This window comes from Amphibalanus amphitrite, unplaced genomic scaffold (assembly GCF_019059575.1).
Source record: "Amphibalanus amphitrite isolate SeventyFive unplaced genomic scaffold, NRLGWU_Aamphi_draft 001106F_arrow, whole genome shotgun sequence".
Classification (NCBI taxonomy): Eukaryota; Metazoa; Arthropoda; class Thecostraca; order Balanomorpha; family Balanidae; genus Amphibalanus; species Amphibalanus amphitrite.
This window is the reverse complement of record NW_024882600.1, coordinates 100,779-120,298: the sequence shown is the minus strand read 5'-3', so window position 1 is coordinate 120,298 and position 19,520 is coordinate 100,779. Positions and strand designations below refer to the sequence as shown.

The following is a 19,520-nucleotide window of genomic DNA, read 5'->3' as shown; positions in this document are numbered from 1 at the left end:
AGCCTTCGAGAGGATCATTGATGATCAGAGGTCGTCATGAGGGCCCTTGGCCAAAGTGAGGGTCTTCATGGGCCCTCAGATGCCTTTGCAGGGCTCTCAGAGGCCTTGGTAAGACCGCTAGAGGCCATTGTTAGGGCCCTCAATAGACCGTTGCAGGGCCCTCAGATGCCAGCATAGCCCCTGCAGCCTGGTTGTGTTGGGGCCCTCAGAGGCCGTCGCTGGGCCGTCTGAAGCCAAATGGGCCCTCAGACTTGAGTTGGGTCTAGAGCCGTCACGAGGGCCCGCAGAGACCGTCGTAGAGTCCCTCAGAGGCCAGCGGGGCCCCTGGAGTCCTGTGGGACCCTCAGCGGTCGTCATGAGGGCCCTTAGTGGTCGTTATAGGGCCCCAGGGGACAGAGGTCGTCGTGAGAGCCCTCAGAGATCATCGCAAGGGCCCTCAGAGGCCGTCATTAGGGGCCATCAGAGGCCAGCGTGGCCCCTGGAGTCTCCTTGGGCCCCTGGAGTCTCTGTGGAACCCTCAACGGTCGTCATGAGGGCCCTTAGTGGCCGTTGTAGGGCCCCAGGGGACAGAGGTCGTCGTGGGAGCCCTCAGAGATCGTCATAGAAGGGCCCTCTGAGGCCGTCGTGGGGGCCCTCAGATGCCGCATGGAGCACCAAACGCGGCTCGGGACACTTCTAGCCGGTGTGGGGCCCCAAAGACTAGCATGGGGCGCTCCTGACCATAATTGGACATCCCGGATGATTCCACATCAGTGTTCGTTTCCCGATCACTGGTTTTCAGGAAAAAATGTATTGGATGCGACGGGCCCCTTGTACGGATTTTGGGGGTGCAAAAAGATATGTTTGCACACCCATGTTTTTCGATGGGTGTGCAGCTGCACCCCCTGCACCCCCTATTCCGCCGCCACTGGCAGCCTGCTATTTTTTATCTCTAACCTCGGTGCCGGATCCTCACAGAACGTTCTGGACGGCGACATGTGCGAACAGTACAACACGATCGACATGAGCAAGCAGAAGTCGATTGCCGAGGACCTAGATCGCACCGCCAGTGAGGTCTCCAAGAAACTCGAGGACATCCGAACGCGCTACGCCTTCTAGGCAGGCGGCGCGTCCCCGGGGTTGGCGTGTGTCCTGTGTGTGTATCGGCCGCGGAAGGAGACTGCGTGTGGAGTGTTAGTGCGTGTGCTTGAGATCATTCTGTGTGTAGTAAATATGTAATGTGCACTGGCCATCAACCGAATGAGCTGGGCAAGACAGCCCTTAGCTGGCGGGGCTGGGAGTGCCGCCCTGCTGCTCGTGGTGAATGTACAGGAGGGGCCGGCTGGGCATGTCTGTCTGTACAGGTAGAGCGAGGCCAGACAATGGAAACGGAGCAACTGTCGCGGCCCCAGTGTGTGTCTGTGTGCTTGTTCGCTCGCCGTCTCGTGTCATCATATTCACAAGTGTCAAATAATACCGTCACGTACATAACTAGGCTGGTGTGGCTCGCTCCAAACGGAGAGCACTGTCGAAGTGGTTCCTGACTGCGCGGGTGAGGTTGGTGGAACTCTCCTTCATCACGCTAGGGACAGACTGCGTCGCTCAGCAGGTACGTGGAATTACTGATGGGAGCATTTATTGGACTGCTGGTTCAGATACCTCCAGGACTTTTCTTTATGGGGGGGGGGGGGGCTTCTACGATGCGAGGTATTGGGTGACTATCTTCAGCTGTGAGCAGTTTTTTTCGGCTTTTGTTGGTCGGTCGGACATCCCGTCCCACATGTACTGTTCGAGTTGATGTCCTCCATGCTGTTTGGCCGTTTGCAGGTCTGCCTGACTTAATCTGCCCGCTCTCGTCAGGTACTGGCCAGGCCGCCGCGGGAGGCCCTCAGCCGACTCTCCTCAGCTGAACTGCCTGACTGGCATCAGAGGAAGCGGCCATCATCCGCCGTGACGGGTAAGTCAGGGCGCGTCTTTGTACATTTGATCTCTGATCTGTGTTTTCTGTATGATGTTTCGCACCGTGTTTCACCTGAGGTTTTTACCACTGATTAATCTCTAGCGCTGACTACTCTAAGATTTTCTGAGGACACTGGTCTCCCTTTGATACGTCCTGAGACCGTTTTCTCTCCGCAGAGCTGGGTCGGCTACCAGTTCCAATCGGCCGGATACCAAGTATGGGATCGCTTCGAAGTAGTCTGGTGTGGTGGCGTGAAGTCCGTAACTTCCCCCTACAGGCGGAACACCACAAATATCGACGGTAAGTCCGCACATATGCTCGCCACCTGAGCCGTGTAGCAATCCCTTTGTATACCTTTTACCCCGATATCAAGGAGGAAAGGACATTAGTTTTCTGGTATGATGTTTCGCACCGTGTTTCACCTGAGGTTTTCACCACTGATTAATCTCTAGCGCTGACTTCTCTAGAGGATTTCACATGATATCGGATGTCCTCCGAAACCTGAGAGAATATGTTCCCTTTCGCAGGCCTGAATCGCTATCAATGCCGCATAGAAACGACTTGATGTAGCGTGGTTTCCGGAGTCCAAGAAACGAAACTGGCGTTCTTTGCTCTTCAAATGTCAACCGTAAGTCTGTAAGCTCCGCAGTTTCTTTGAACAGGCTCACTGATCGTAATCCAAACTACCAATATGTAACTGGACAAAAGGACACTCCTTTTTATATGATGTTTCGCACCGTGTTTCACCTGAGGTTTTCACGCCTGATTACTGCTTAGCGCTGACTGTAGTCTCCTCATTTCAGACCACATTGGCCTCCCTGCGACCCCTGACAGATATGTCCTCGCCGCAGGTGGCATGGATCGATTACCGACTCTCATCTGACCGTGGAGCGATGATGGTGATCCGAGGCGACGTGACTTCGTAATGCGGACTTCAGTCCTATCGGGGAATGAATCTGGCGCTCTTAGGATACCAACAGTGAGTCAGCATGCACAGCTGAGAAAACCTTGCCTTCCTTCTTGTTTCCTATGACAGGGGTAGCTCTGAGAAATCACCACTCAACTTGAGTATAGTCTGACCCCCACTCGTTTGCATATGATGTTTCGCACCGTGTTTCACCTGAGGTTCTAGCCACTGATTAGCATTTCGCGCTGACAATAGCATCCGCGGGAGCTCAAACCGTATTGATCTTGCGGCATATTCTAACATACACTGTGTTTCCTTCCGCAGGCCTTGGTCCGTTATAGTCACCAGATCATCGAGTCTGAGCCGAGGCGACCCGTCTTCACGTTGTGGAGTCTAATCCCATTGGAGAACGAAGTGGATGGCTTTCAATCACCGGTAAGACGATTATCTACTCTTGCCTCGAGACTGTTTGTTCTGGCCTACTCACTTGTGGCCAGACTCAACATCTAGTTCTAGGTAATTGCTTTACCCCTTTGTATATCATGTTTCGAAGCCGTTCCACCTGAGGTTTTCATTACTGATTACTTTCTAGCACTGATTACTCTTGAGAATATCATACCGCATGGGCCTCCGTGCAGCACCTGAGAGTGAGACGTTGGTTTCCTCCGCAGGCCCGGATCAGTATCAGGATCAGTCTACTCAGATCATTCAGACTAATGATGAATCGAATGATGTTGGAGACGAATTGACATCGGGGCGTTGTCAGATTTGATCCCGTTGAAAAACTGCTGGCCTCTTATCATCGGTAAGTCGAACTGCAAAGAAACCGAAAAACCTACTGATTTTTTCATCGGAGAGTCTCTGTGACTCATGACCTGACTTAAAATCTAGCTGAATTCTTAACCATTTTTGGATGATGTTTCGCACCGTGTTTCACCTGAGTAATACTCTGATTACTACCTAGCGCTGACCAGTCGGTTCTTACCACTCGATCGACCCTGTTTCCGACTGCCTCTGACGACTGTTCCGACCGCCCTCCGCAGGTTCCAGGGACTGGCGTGGGTTGGACTACGTGAGGTCACCGCACACGGCGTGAACCGACCTATGGTGTCGGCGTTACGAGTAACCGTGCACAGCCATCCGAACGGTCTGAACAGTTTCTTGAGCTGTGCCAGTAGCAGGGGAAAATACCGTGCCCAGCAGAAGAAAAAAAACTGCGCGTCGGCATCCTGTTAATGGTAATTGTGTGCGGTGATTTGTGCGATGTTGCTTCAGGACCGTGATGTAATGTGTGACTCGTGTTCACAAGTGTAGATATTGATGTAAATAATACACGGTCTGTGGAAAACTGTACATTTTCAATTCAATACGTAACGACAAGGCAGTCCATGTTCAGTGAACCCACTGAGAATAACTGCGTTCACAAGCGTACGCCACAGTCAGAGACGTGGCATCACCAACAGCTAAGCGGTGCACCCTAGCGCCGGAAGCGCCTTGGCAATTCATACAAACAACGAACAACTAAAACGGTCTTCTTCACACCATGATCACACTTCAGAACCAACGTCACGTCCGCACTCAACGAGAAAGCTGTCGCGCAAACACCAGAGAGGCGCGTGAGAACACACGCTGCATGGCGGCACGACGCTCTGTCCGGAGGTTACCACAAGTCTCCAGTGGCGAAGCACTAGCACTCCGGTCACGTAGCGCAGCGGGAGGCGATCCGGCTGACCACGGCCTGTTCGAGGGTGCCGACGGTCAGTTCCTGTTCGGTGACTGCGTACTGTTTGATGACGGCCTGTTCGTCAGCGAGCTGGGCCAGCTGCTCGGGCGGCACGGCGGTGCCCTGGAGCGCCTGACACAGCGGCTCCAGGCGCGAGCGGTCCGACACAGCCACGGCCGCCACCGCCGTGTCGCCGGGCCCGGCGCCGAACGAGCGGAACGCCTCAGAGATCTGCCGAAAGGGGGGACAATCGGCATCAATTCACCACAGATCTGCCGAGACGGAGGTTTTCTCGGCATCAATTCACAACAGATCTGATCATCTGCCGGGGCATGATAGGCATCAATTCACAACAGATCTGCTGAGACTTGAGAGGGAGGTGATCGGCGTCAATTCTCGGCAGGTGGAACGCCTCGGAGATCTACCGAGAGGGCGGGGATGTGATCGGCGAGAGCAGTTAACACGGGCTTCTAGGTAACTGCCGTAATGCTGTAATTGCTATATACTATGAATGTATTTAAGAAAAACAGATGCTCTGGAAACTGATATAAACAACAGCATGCTTGATTTTCAGGTGCTTGTCAATAGTTACCTGCTTTCCAGGGGACAGTGAGAATATGATCTCAGAGTTTATGTTTTTTGTTTTCATAGTGCCATCCAGCTGATTGTGTAGGGCAATGTTGGTGGCGACCAACAGCTGGAATGGTGAGACAATCTGGAATAGAGGATCCAGCCAATCAACATTGATTTGAAATTAGGCAAAATCAACAACATAATTACCTACAAGTTCTTACCAGTGAGAGACTGTCTAGAGCACTGGACCAAAAATGAAGCATTCAGCTTGAAATTTTCCTTAATCTTGTTCACAAATGTTCACAACTTTGAAGAACTACATGCTTCCAAAGCCTACAATAATGACCTTCAAAGTTATGCACAGCAGAATGAGAAAGCATGAGGTCATGAGGTGATATGATGTTGGCCATCAAACAAGCTGAAGTATAAATAAAAAGAGAGAGTAATCATTTGTGCAGTTTGAGCAGGGAAGATATGAAAACAAAGATAAAGTAAAAAATAAGTCATATTATACCTTTTTGGCAGACACCAGTGCAGCATTGATTCGTCCATCCATGAGCATGGGTTTCAGCTCCTTGACATTTTTTACATCTTTGAATGTCATGATGTAAACAGGAATATCTTCTTCACCTACTCTCAGCTCTGTTGTTTCCACTGGTTCTGGCATTGTGAAAGCTCAAAAGAAGAATCCCTTTACTTGAAAACTTGGGGCAGGAAACTTAAATTGACTGCAATGTTGGTTGATGGGAGAATGCTCAACCAAGGAAGAGGCCTGTGGTTCACTGTAGTGACTGAATATAACTTGAAGAAATTTAAGATTGTGTGAGTGCTCAACTGCAATCCAACTGTAGTCCAGCATTCAATAAACTCAAATAGGAAAATCACACTGCAGCCATCAGGGATATTTGATTTTCAATGCTGTAGAACAAGTTTCTGGCCAATAACCGCAATTCAAATCAATTCAAATCAAAACGGATTGGAATTGGGGCCAAAACGGACTGGTATCTGTAAAAATCTTGTTGGGGTCGTCACTCGCCAACTTCTAGCACCAGCGCCTTTGGGTTATTTTGCCCTATAAATGATTTTGCCCACAGTGTATATAAATAATTTTGCCCCAGATTTTGCCTTGCATTGCGTTCGACATCCGGATGACTAGGGATAATTTTCCGGGATCACCGGTTATTTTTGGTATTGCAGAGACTATTGATGCAATCAGTCACATTTTGATATTGCTTTTGCTTCATGAATGACTGTTTTGCTCATTGCCATGCCCGTTGTGCACGGTATCGGCCTATAACCTGCCCTAAAACGCCGAATGATCCCGGTGACCCGGAAAATTATCCCTGATTATCCGGATGCCGAACGCATGCAATATCTGTTCCATTTATGACGCGCCTGTTACGCTTCTGAACGGCGAATGATGTTCAGAATGCTCGCTGATGGAACTGGTCGCCATAGAGATGCCAAACCCTCTTTTCGATTGTTCTTTTGCTTTCCTTTTCAAAATAATTTTGCAGAAAATATATGCTGTTTTTTGATGTTGCGAGCTTTCAGGAAAATCCATGAGTCTCAAAAATAATTAGTTGATGGTATAATTATGCTGCAATACGCCGATATTTCCTTGATGATTCGCTGATCATACTTTCTTTGAAAATTGACATCTCGTAGAAGCTGTGGATCGTAGAGGTTGAGGGCTGCTGCTGAATAGGAAAATGAAAAATGAGCACGTACTGTGAAGCTCGCTGTGAAGTGCGAAAAGAACAAGGGGGACAGGCTAGACGCAGAAATTGTGATTCTTTTTGTGTGTTTTGCATTTGTAAGTGCAGTGAGAGGTTTCAAACGGACGTTCAACCCTTGCAAGCAATATGGCAGAAAAAGAACAAGTCAAGCCAGTGGAACAAAATGCTTCCAATTCAGTTCCTGACGAGCCTAAGAACGTTCAAGAGCTTGCAACCTATGTAAGTAAATTATGATTATTTTAAAGGTATTGTATTGACACCCACTGCAGATAGGGAACATCCCTTTTCTAGCATTGAGATTCCAACTGAACTAACAGTCGTGTAAATGTCTGGCTACACTATGCGGTTTGGTTGGTCGGTTTGGTTTAAGCACCATGTCCAGTGGACCAAGATGCTAACCGGAACTCTCACGCTGTTCCAAGCAGTCATGCAGCTGCAATGCTACGTGCATTGCCCGGGAATCGAACCTGGATGGCCGAATCTAGAGGCAAGGATGAAGGAACTTATCCGTAGATCAGAATGCTCCCCCACTATGCGGGATCCTGCTTGTGTGACCTGCGTCTTGTCGGGTTTTGCGGGAAATCAGTAGGCAGATGAAGTTCAGCTGAAATGAAATACACAGGGTCAGCTACACTTCAGTCAGTCAGTCAGTTCAGTCAGCAAGGCCACGTAGATTCAGTCAAGGAAATCCAGGATGCTCAGTACAGGAAATGCCGGATAGGTTGATCTGGGCCGATATAAAGTTCATAGCTACAAACTTCTTTGCAGAATCTGCGAGATCACGTGATGTGAGACAGTTGTTGGCGCATTTGGTGGCGTGCTGTATGAATCAAATGATGTAATTAATCATTGTTTCTTTAATTTTATGTGTAATTGATATTTCTGGGAAACCGTAGAAACCGATGTCAAGGGAGTCTCGCAATCAAGGATCTGCAGATCACACACGTAATTTCCTGGACGGTCACACGTAGTGCAGCCAGACCTGAAAGATAATGATAATGGTGATAAAGTATTGTTATAGAAATAACACTGTGACACAATGAAAAAGAAATGGGAGCTCAAATTACCTTAAAAATACCCTAGCAAAAGATATCCCATGGGTATTTTTGAATAGAGTCCCTTAAATACAGGGTGTCCCAGAATTACCCGGACATTTATTTTCTGGCTAAAAGTACGACTGCGCTCGCTTCTAATGATATACAAGCATCATACAAGATATCCCTTAGCTATCGAGATTGGGGGCTGTGTGTTTTTGGTGGCCGGTAACGACTCGAATCAATTATTATCCAGAGTCAAGTAAGAGTAGTCCTTTTCCGTTTTCAGCTTAAGCCACTAATAGGCAACCATGGTGAATCAACTCCCGCTCTCAACTTTGTAAACGGACTTTCGGCATGGTTTTTGCTGGAGAGCTTCAGCAGCTCATCTGCAAGCAGTTAGGATTGAGCAAAGCGCAATTATATCAGCTAACAAAGCCAGAGAGAGCAAGAGATAAACCTGATTGACAAGCTTGGGCTCGGCCAAAAAGGGCCATGCACCAGTTGTCAAACAAGTGGTTGCTTGTCATAGACAACAAACGTCACCGATCTAGCTAAAAACTAGCTAAACAATAGATCAGGATTATCTACAAAACATCAGTCTACTTTGCACCACTATCTTCGACAAAATTTTGGAATTTGGGGTCCTTCGCCAGACAAATATGCGAAAACTACGGGAAAAGCAGCGCAAATCACTACAATTCATCCCAAAAACATAACATATACAACAAAACAGTATATTGAGGCACACTTTGTGGTCTAACGAAGGTATTATGTCATTTGAACCGCCCGAAAAAGGTTTGTGTGAACGTCAGATGGCTACAACGCCCCAACAGCAGAGACGGCCAGGCACCCGTCGAAAATAAAATTGTATGACATTTTGAGCCTCCGTGCACTCATTGGGCTTGATATGATGGCCCAAAGACAACCGTTAGCACAGGGTACTACTGCGGTAATATTCTACCAGTGCGAAAACTGGATGCCGTGAACCAAATGGCCAGGAACGGGTTTGTTTTGGAAACCAAATCTGCTGGAAGCCAAAGGTTGCGCAATGTTCAGACATGGAGCTTCTCCAGTCTGCGACTGACCGCCGCCGGGTCCGGTCGCTCGAGCGTTTGCTCCGCCGTACTGTGGTAGCGTGCGTACAGTGTACAGGCGTGTATTCGGCCGCGGCAGCCAGAGCGTGGCCGCTGAGTGAGAGCTAGTGGCGGCGGCGGACGGCACGTGATCGTGAGATATGGAGAGAGAGACTCTTAAGAAGGCGATGATGGAGTGCTTCAAGGACGGTGAGTTCCAGTCCATCCTCAAGGAGATCGTGGCTGAAGCGATGGCTGTGAAGGACGCGGAGATCGCCGACCTGCGTGATCAGCTGAAAAAGGCCACCACGCACATCAACGAACTGGAGCAGTACTCCCGCCGGCTGTGCGTCAACGTCAGCGGTGTTCCGGAGACTCCGAACGAGTCCACCGATCAGATCATCATGGATCTCGGTAAGATGGCCGGAGTCACTGTGACCCCCGCTGACCTGGACCGAACACACCGGATCGGTAAGGGCACCGGAGGAGGTCCTAGGATCATCATCGCCAGGTTCACAAACTTCTCAAAGCGCCAGGAGTTCTACAACTCACGACGGGAGCTGCGGAAACCTCGGCCCGTGCGCGGATCGGTGGTCTCAACCGAATCAGCTGGGAAAACCTTCATCTCGGACAATCTCACACGAGATAACCAGCACACGATGTACGTGGCCAGGTGCTTGAAAAAAGAAGGCAAGCTGCACTCCGCCTGGACCGACGTCGGGCGGATGAAGATCCGGCTGCGAGAGGGAGGCCCGACCAAGATCATCCGATCGCTGGAGGAGCTTCGTGAGGCCGCCGACCCTGACTACCGACCTGACGCCGACCCTGGTGAGCCGAGCGACGCTGACCGCGAGGGCTTCCGGCCAGCTCAGGGGCGCAACAGGAAGTCAGCGAGAAAGTAAGAGGCCTCAGACTTTCCCGGAGCGAACTGCAATCAGCGCCACTTTGAGAGAGATCTGCCTGGGCGCGCCTCTGCCGACCCTGGCGCTTGCCTGGCCGCGCCCCTGACTAGCCCAGCTACCGGGGTCGCCGACCCGAGCGCTTGCCTGGCCGCGCCCCTGCCGTGCCCAGCTACCGAGGTCATCCGTGCGGTATTTGTATGCCCCTCTATCTCGTTTTACCTACCCCTCTGCCCAGCGTCTGACCGCCCGTTTTCTCGAGGACGAGTCTCTGCCGACCTTGACGCTCGCCTGGCCGCGCCCCTGTATCTCGTTTGTCTGCCCCTCTGCCTAGTGTCCGACCACACGTTCTGCCGTCTGGCACGGGAGCGCCCGGGGCTGTGGGAGTGCACCAGCACTTGACCCCGCTCTCGAACACTCGCACCCGCTGGCGATCTCAGGTGGCCTGGGGCGCTGTCTGACGGCCGTGTCTGCAGTGGTGCGTCTCCCTGTTAGGTGGCTTTGTGGCGGCCGGTCGTGCCTCGGACGCGCGGGCCCTCTAGAGACTCAGCAGCGGCCAGATATATTGGAGAGAGCCTGGGAGTGACCTGCCCCTGCCGAGTGTGGACGGGACCAGTGGTCCGGACCGGTCGGCTCGCCAACGGTCATGGTCCGTCTGACATCTGTCAGGGTGCGCAGGTCCGCAGGTCGCAGGCCCGCCTCACGTGTAGGGCGGACCCCGATTGACGGTGGACTTTATGTTGAACGGCTGCTGCGGGGATGCGGCCGGTTCGACTGACTTGTGTCCTTTTTTTTTATTTGGATACTTGTGTCCGGGAATTGTCTGTGGGTGGGGTCGGGTGTGGACGGGGCTGGAGGGGTAACACAGGAGAGGGAAGGGAGCCTCTACCAGTGTTGTGTTCAGGCGCTGTGATTGTGTGTGATTGTGTGTGCGGGAGGGGTGAGTGAGGGAGGGGAGGGGTGCGGGAGGGGAGGGTCATCGGTTTGGTAATGAGTTTTGTACTTGTTTGTTTTATTATTCCGTTCTCCAATATGGAAACTGAAGGCCACCCAAGCCCAGATTTGAATGTCAACTGTGTGCTAATTTTTCTAGTCTTGCGTTTATACCCGTATTATTTTTAGTTAATTTTTGCTTTGTTGACGTGTGTATGCGCTTATCTCTTCTGTTCATTTATTACTTATTTGCTAGTGTCGTCCGCCGTCGCCGCTCGAAAATTTACCGACTTGCTTTGTGTTGCAGTGGCCGCCGGCTCACGGGAGAGCAGCTCTTTCACTTTTCATCTCTCAGTATCGTCCGATCCCGGCATAATCGACCGACTGCCCCCGCCACTACGGACGACAACAACTGAACTACCACTCGGCTTCAACCCGGCACCCCTGGTCGCTGGTAAACACACACTCATCCTTAACATCCTACTCCTCGTACATAATCGTAAAGTAACCATCAAACCATTGCAATCTCATCACCCTCAGTCAAGTGCGTTCATCAACATCTCACACAAGCAATGGTCACGTCTAAACACAAAGCACAACATAACAACTTTGCTGCTTATCGGTGGCATAGAATCAAACCCTGGTCCTCTTAAAGAAAAACAGGTAAATATATCCCACATCAACATAAATAGCATAACCGCCACAGACAGGAGGGATGAGTTGTCTCAGTTTCTTAGCATAAATGACATCACAGTTTGCGCCTTAACAGAGACCAAGCTTGACGACAGCATTCCTAGCTCGATGTATTACTTAAATGGATATCACTCTCCTTTTACACGTCACAGGACTAGGAAGGGTGGAGGAGTCTCTTTGTACTGCCATGCTTCCCTGCCAATCAAACGATTAAACGAACTCGAACTTGGACACGAAGAGTGGATATGGGCAAAAGTAAAAATATCCAACATCACACTGATAATTTGCTGCCTCTACTTACCCCCAAATCAAACAGCTGACAGACTGAATAACTTTCTCGAACACTTGACGGAGAGCGTTTGCCTCGCGCAGTGTCACTCACCGACTGCTATTTTAATTTTAGGTGACTTTAATGCAGGGAACATTTACCTTAACCACGACACACAGTACACGCATAGCGGTTTATCTCCTTTTGACCATCAACTGTACCGTACTGCCGAAACTCTTGACCTAGAACAGATCATCCACCAACCTACTAGAATCACCGAAAACACACAAAATATTCGAGACTTGATATTCACTAATAACACACAAATAATATCAAGCAGTGGAACCATGTCATCATTTTCAAACCTTGATCATTTTCCTGTAACCGTATCCATCAAAGCATCAAACCCATCAAACATGAGCAATGACACACACAAGCTTATTTGTGACTATTCGAAACTTGACTCAGAACTTTTAACGCGATTATTAATTGACGTTGACTGGGATGACATTTTAGATCATGACGTAAACGAGGCGACCGAAAGATTCATTAATGTTTTGCTAGATGCCGCTGAGAAAGCTATCCCTCGTAAAACTATTCACATTAAACCCTGTCAAAAACCTTGGCTGTCAACTGAACTTAGCAAAAATATAAGGAAACGCGACAGACTTTTTAAACAAGCAAAACGATCTAACACTAATTACGACTGGAATCGCTGGAAATATCAAAGGAACGTAGTGACATCATTAAACAGGGAAATGAAGAGACAGCATATAGAGAAACAGGTTCGTAAGCTTTTAACTCATAGACGAGACCCTTACAAATATCACCAGACGTTACGTGAAATAACAGGACGCAAAAAGATTGATACCATCCCACCATTTGAAGGTAAAGACGGAGAAATACTAACTGACAACTACACAAAGGCTACTCTTTTAAACGAATTCTTCGCAAAACAAACTAAAACTGACAGCAATGGGACGCTCTCGCAGACAGCACTCCGGAGAAGAGCTACTACGCCGGTGCCCACTCTAAATAAAATTACAACATCTGAAAGAGAAGTTCTCCAAATTCTAAATTCCCTAGATGCTAACAAATCCACTGGCCCAGACAACATCCCTGTGAAGCTTTTAAAATTAACCGCTATCTTAATTGCGTCTCCTTTGTCGAAGCTATATAACAAATCACTAGCGTTAGGCGTTTATCCTTCCAAATTCAAAGAGGCTAATATCAAACCAATATTTAAAAACAAAGGTTCCCCATCCGAACCAACAAACTACCGCCCTATAAGTCTCCTATCTTCCTTATCCAAGGTCTTTGAAAAAGTAGTTCACAAACATATTTATGCACATCTTTCTCATCATAATCTCTTGACAGATAAACAGAGTGGGTACCGGCGAGGCCACAGTGCAGAACAGCAATTATTATACTTGACACATAGTTTATACAAAGCAATGGACTCAGGAAGCGATTTTACTGCCATTTACCTAGATATTTCAAAATACTTCGACAAAATTTGGCACGAGGGACTTTTGTACAAATGTAGACATGAATTTGGCATCATTGACTCACTTTATGACTGGCTAAAATCATACCTATCCGACAGACGACAACGAGTCCAGATCGGCGACACTTATTCAAAAACGGAAATTATTAATGCTGGATGCCCACAGGGTTCGGTGTTGGGTCCTCTCTTGGCACTTATTTACCTTAATAACCTCTCTACTAAGACACAAAACGACATTTTATTTTTCGCAGACGACGTATCGATTTATGCATCCCATACAAAGCATAATTTGAATGTAGCGCAAACATCATTACAAAACGATCTTAACGAAATACAAAAATACGGAGAAGAATGGGCGATAACTTTCAACATTAGCAAAACAATACAACAGACATTTTCACGCAGTCAGCAAAACACACCACCTGCTCTTACATTTGGGGACGATATAATACCTATCCACGAAAATCACGCTCATCTTGGAATGACCTTTTCAAAAGACTTACGATTTCATCAGCATATCAATGAAATTTGCAAAAAGGTAAACAGAACCCTGAACCCATTGTATTCCATTGCTCCGTACATCCCCAGGGAAATTTTAGATCAAATTTACAAAACATACACGAGACCACATTTTGACTTTTACGTATGACGGACATATTACGCTCCAGGACGCACAGAGACTTGAAGTTTTACAAAACAGAGCTGCTCGTCTTGTGACTGGCACCTTATTTAGAACACCGACCGACAAGTTGTTGAGAGATTTAGGCTGGGACAAGTTAAAAACAAGAAGAAAGGTACACAAAATAACATTATACCACACACTCAACAACCGCATGCAAAACACACCCAGCTATATCCGATCAATCATACCGGACACCCGCTCACAAAGGACAGGAAGAGACTTGCGAAATCACAGCAACCACACAATCCAACCACACCGCACCGCATCCTACCAATCCTCGTTCTTTCTATCAACAGCTAAAACATGGAACCACCTCCCAGAATCATTAAGATCCTTGTCTCAAACATCCTTCAAAAAAGAAATCCTTCAGCGACTAGGGGTGCCCAAACCCCCAGACTACTACAAAATTGGCTCTAAGACCGGAAATATTTTACATACCCGATTAAGAACTGATATGTCTTGCTTAAACTCACATCTATTTCAAATAAACAAAACAGATACGCCTGAATGTTCTTGTGGTCATTTCAAAGAAGATGTACGTCACTACGTACTATTCTGCCAAAATTATGATGCCCAAAGAAAAGAACTAATCGATAACGCTTCTCGTATTCTCGGAGAGAATTTTGCAAACTATTCACCTGACCGGAAATTCAACATGCTAATTCACGGAGATCGCTTGAGTGGCGAGGGCAGTCGTGATATGGCATACATCTTCCAAACCTTTTTAACTAAAACAAGCAGATTTTCGAAGTAATCAATTGATTTATTCAAAATTTCATCATGCGATCCCGTGAGCTAGGCGGCTGTTGGAACCATCAAAATTTACCGCTCATGAGCGACTGGCCAGCGGCGGCGGCGGTTGTTTCACATGTTTTATCTTATGTTTCAGAGTGGTGCCTCGAGTCAAGCGATTGCGCTTTTGCACCACTCTGCTATCACGCTTATGTTGTTAATTATTGTACTGTATGTTTCATTGATTATGCTTTATTTCTTATGTATGTTTGGTTCCTTAATAAACATTGTGTGTGTGTGTGTGTGTGTCCACTCCAGATGTAAAAAAACGCAGCAAAAGTGGCGTAGGCAGAAATTTTTGTTTTGGAGGATATTACCTTATGGCCTGGGAACACTTTGATGTCAAGTTTATCTTATATGATCGTGTAATCCTCCGGCAAGAGGTCAAAGAAAACAGGCCTACACCCAGTTCCGGGAGACCCGTAAAACAACTGAGACCAGCAATGGCTGGCATTTTCCATCATTGTCGGCTGATCTTGTAGCAAGCGTATCTATTGCATGTGCTATGTCACAGCCACCCTAGTTGACTATATAGGACGGTAAAAAGAAAAAAGCGCAATCATGTTTGCCTTATTTTATACGCTAATTAACAATGTCCGGGTAATTATGGGACACCCTGTACATCAGGTATCCAGTAGTGTTTCAGACTTGGCAGAGCAAGTTTAAATCAAATAAGCATGAGGATGTGAGCAAACATGTTAATGACCGATTGGATGTTAGGTTGTGTCTAATTCTTTTATTGGCAAAATTAAGAAAATTGTGACCTGTCACTGTCTCTGGGGCAGGTGCAGAGCCTGCTGGAGAACATGCAGCAGCGCTTCCAGACCATGTCGGACAACATCATCAGCAGGATCGACGAGATGGGTGACCGCATCGATGAGCTCGAGAAGAGTGTTGCAGATGTGATGACACAGGCACAGCCTGTCGATGATGGAGACAAGTAACGCCCTCTGGTGATGGCAAGGTGTGCCTGACGTCACTATTACGTCACACTGCCAGCTGTCATCTGTCACACATGGGCCTGTCATGCCGCAACTGCTGCTACCGGTGCGATACCGTGACTTTTCCGCATGACGTGGCTCATGGTACCCCAAATTCAAACACGTCACTTCTCTGTGGCGCAAAGATCCATAACCACGATTCGTGAGCACCCGGCACACCTCTCGTGCTATTGGTCAGGTTATTTTTCGCCGTTACGTCTGCCAAATTCAGTTTTTCATTCATGACTGCGTGATAATGGCTGGAGATCAGATGGGTAGTGTTGCCGATCGACCGCTAATGTCTTGGGACGTTGGCTAGAAGCACCGTCAGCGCGCGAACCACCGCACGTCTATGTCTTGATCACGTGACGTGCGTCTGTGGCGTGTCTTTGCGCTCGGATGGTCCTCGGCGCGCTCTCTGACGAGTGCGATGGATGTCTGGAGGCGTGTTTTTTGGTCTCAGAGTGCGTGTTTCAGTCGGCTGAAGGGTAGTTCTGTTGCTGCTACAGTATGTGTGGGAGAGCTTATTATGTGACTGTGTTTACTCAGTTTGTCGTGGTTTGTCGTTGCGTCGTGTATTTCTATTGCGGATTAATTACCGTGTGCTGGATTCGTTGACGCGGCCCCCTTTTTTGCTTGCACCCCAATTCTCAGAGTAAACTATTGTGTGTTGAATGCATCTGGTCTACTGCCTGCCTATTCCAGATCGTATTGGAAGCGCCCACATCTCTTATCAATGTGAAGAGCACGTTCACTTTGTCGACGCTTCTTCACGGTCCCTGTGTGTGTCGCTGACATTTGTGCGGTCATGTTCGACCACTTCTAAGGTTGATCCGAGAGTCAAACCTGTAGGAGTGACGCTCATCGTACCCCGTTTCACGCCCCTTCAGCAATATACTGTGTGCGATTACCCCGCTCTGTTGGCTCGGATCGGGGACTGACAGACATGCTCGTTTGGCGGATGTGGTGATGACTGCGATCCACTAGCAGCAGCGACGCAACGCTACGCAGCGTGGCGTCCGATATTCGGCTTCTTGCTAGACTTCGTTCTTCTGTGTACCGTTCCGATAGCGCAATGGAACTCGCAGGTCTGATCATTTCCTTTGTAGGAAGCCAATGAATCATGTAGTCCGTGCCCTCCAAAATTCAGTCGAGTAGGTAATCAGCACTGTAATGGGACTGTCACTGGCAGAACCCATGCCTTCCTCACTCCGACGCCGTTGTTCGATCTCCCGACCGTCCGCCCATTTATTCAGCACCGGCGTCGGGGGGTCCTAGGCTCTTCCATTGCGACCTCTTCTGAATGTGTCGCGAAGCGTCGGTACACCCAGGCGGTTGAGAACAGGGTGAAGTCCTGCAGTTATTTGAGGGAAGCCGGCACGGGTGGGTGGTCAAGCACCGAGGACGTTACGACCAGGAACTGTCGTTACCTCCTACTAATGTTATGTTTATGGTTAATTGTTATTTTATAGTTTTATGCAAAGCTGTTCATGAATCACCCGCGTCTTGAATCCACGTGTCCAGCAGTCATTCCGTTTTAGACCGAGACTGAGTCAAAGCATCAGCCGATGAGTGCATAACCGGAGATAAACTGTAACTGGGGATAGTCGACAGGCACCAGCTGCTGATGGAAGTCTCCACGATTGACCAGAAATCTGCGACCGGCGCACGCTGGTCCGTTGGTTATATGGCCTTGGGTCCGACTCCATTACCATGAAGACACCAGTCATCCCCCCCCCTCTTATCTTGGGTACTGGACCGTCCAGCCATGCTTTCTGGACGGGTCTCTCCGCCCGCCGCATGGGTGTCGAGCACGGGTATCAGACGGTCGCCCCGCCACGGTAGCCGGTCGCTGACTCCAGGGAAATCAGCAACGGATTACCCGCGAGATGAGGTCACCCGTTCTCTGGCGACCTTACGAGCGTGTGAAGTCGTGTCCGTGTTCGTGTATGCAGACAAGACTAGTGGTATGGTAAGGCTAAAGAAATGTTCGTATATTGTTCTACGCCAATTTTCGGGCATTTCAATTTTGAATAAAAAATAAGCTGAAATGGAGAAACCTGTTAGGTAGCACCTTCAAAGTTATCCAGCATGTCATTCGTCGCGCTGGATCGAGTCCTGTCAGCCGCCCTCACTATGGGACGGCGGGGGTCGGCTGGCCGACAGTGATGTTTAATCAATGCGCCGCTCGTTAAATGTTGATGCAGCGGCGCACCAGCACGACAGGGGCGGCACGGTGGGCGATGTAATACAGGCGGTCGATAGCGTGCGCCAAATGGAATTCCACTCACCCCACCCCTTCTTTCTGTCCATCCCAATCCGCCACCGTAACCGGAACCCGCCGGTAGGGAGGGAAGCGGACCGCCGTGGGGTCGAGGGGTAGCCACCCAGTAACCATGACGACGTCGGCCCGACGTCGGGCCGAGGCTCGGCCCGACGTCGGCCCAACGTCGGTTCAACCTCGGCCCGACATCGGCTGGACGTCGGATATGCCCGCATGTTCCGACGTCCAGCCGAAGTCCAGCCGACGTCGAGCCGACGTCGGGCCGAGATCGTTTGCCGAGGTTGACGAGATCGTTTGTCGTTGGACCGACGGGGCCGACGTCGGCATGTTTATTGGGACAACGCGCCAAAAATATCGACCGGCGGCGGGATTCGAGCCCCCCAGTCGCCGACGTCGGCATGTTTACTGGGACAACACGCCAAAAGCATCAGCCGGCGATGGGATTCGAACCACGTGTCATTCGAACGCGATTAATGCGCTAACCACTACACCACGCAGCCAGCTAACGAATTTGGTTTGTTTTGTTGTGTTATGCCCTTTCGGTCTGACAAGACCATTTCAGAGCCGGAAGGATCATAGGATGGAGACATTGGTCTTCTTGGCGAGCACCCTGGGTCCAGTTCATATAGAGTCCCTGGTCCCATTGCTGTTACGTGACACTTATTGGAAAGGGCGACCCCACAATGGATTCATATAGTCACTCTTACACACCTGCACCAACGTTTCCCAAAGTGTCCCTTTGATAAGTGGCACTTTGGCAAAGTGACACTTGCCGACTGGCCTTTCTGTATGAACTGGGCCCGGCCCTGGTGAGTTGCCAGGGCTGAGCCTGACCAAAGGATAGGCCGAGCAGCCCCCAAGCACTCACCGCACCCGGCTACGGGCGAGCTCGGCTTACGGGCAATCCCAAATGGGATAAAGTTTCCCGTCCAGTCCGGATCAGCTGGGGTTGCGGCGTGGAGGAAGATTTGAGTTTCCTGAGGATATTTTGAATACAGAAGCTCTTTATGAAACATGAAACATGTATTTTATATTATTTTAACGGTCAAAACAGCGGCCGATGTCGGTCCGACGTCGCCCCGACGTCGGCCCGACGTCGGCTGGACCTCAGCAATTGATCTCGGTCCGACGTCGGCCCGACGTCGGCTGGACCTCGGCTGGACGTCGGAACATGCGGGCATATCCGACATCCAGCCGACGTCGTGCCGAGGTTGGACCGACGTCGGGCCGACGTTGGCATGCCGATGCCGAGTTGCCGACGTCACCCCGACGTCGGCCGACGTCGGGCCGACGTCGGCATGTTTACTGGGCACTAGCCGGGTCCACCGCTAAGGTGGGCCGTCGATGGGTGTTACGTTCATATTTCAGTGTGTCTAGCCAGGAACGTGAATGGCAGGGAAATAAGGTACTTCTCTGGTATTGATTTGCACAGTTTTCAGAAAACCATAGTAAGAGTCATCAGTTATGCATGCCCACAGGCAAACCAATGAC

At 49.4% G+C, this 19,520-nt stretch overlaps 2 protein-coding genes across 3 annotated transcripts in view; one reads left to right on the top strand and one right to left on the bottom strand.

Moving 5' to 3' along the window:
- LOC122370183 (splicing factor 3B subunit 3-like) overlaps positions 1-1,470 on the top strand; it is a 57,926-nt gene extending 56,456 nt beyond the window's left edge. The window contains exon 22 of the mRNA XM_043345565.1: positions 958-1,470. Within this exon, the coding sequence (XP_043201500.1) occupies positions 958-1,098 (141 nt within the window). The 3' untranslated portion in view covers positions 1,099-1,470. The remainder of the gene's footprint in view (positions 1-957) is intronic.
- A 2,715-nt stretch (positions 1,471-4,185) lies between these two features.
- On the bottom strand, positions 4,186-6,275 carry LOC122370184 (EKC/KEOPS complex subunit TPRKB-like). Of its 2 annotated transcripts, XM_043345567.1 has the most exons (4): positions 6,235-6,246; positions 5,657-6,028; positions 5,162-5,284; positions 4,186-4,800 (listed from the first exon to the last, which is right to left on the bottom strand). In XM_043345567.1, the coding sequence occupies exons 2-4, from the start codon at positions 5,807-5,809 to the stop codon at positions 4,546-4,548; spliced, it is 531 nt and encodes a 176-aa protein (XP_043201502.1). In that variant the 5' UTR covers positions 5,810-6,028; positions 6,235-6,246; the 3' UTR covers positions 4,186-4,545. The 2 variants fall into 2 exon arrangements, with proteins under 2 accessions (XP_043201502.1, XP_043201501.1); XM_043345566.1 differs by having other exon boundaries at positions 5,657-6,275.
- Between the last annotated feature and the right edge of the window lie 13,245 nt (positions 6,276-19,520).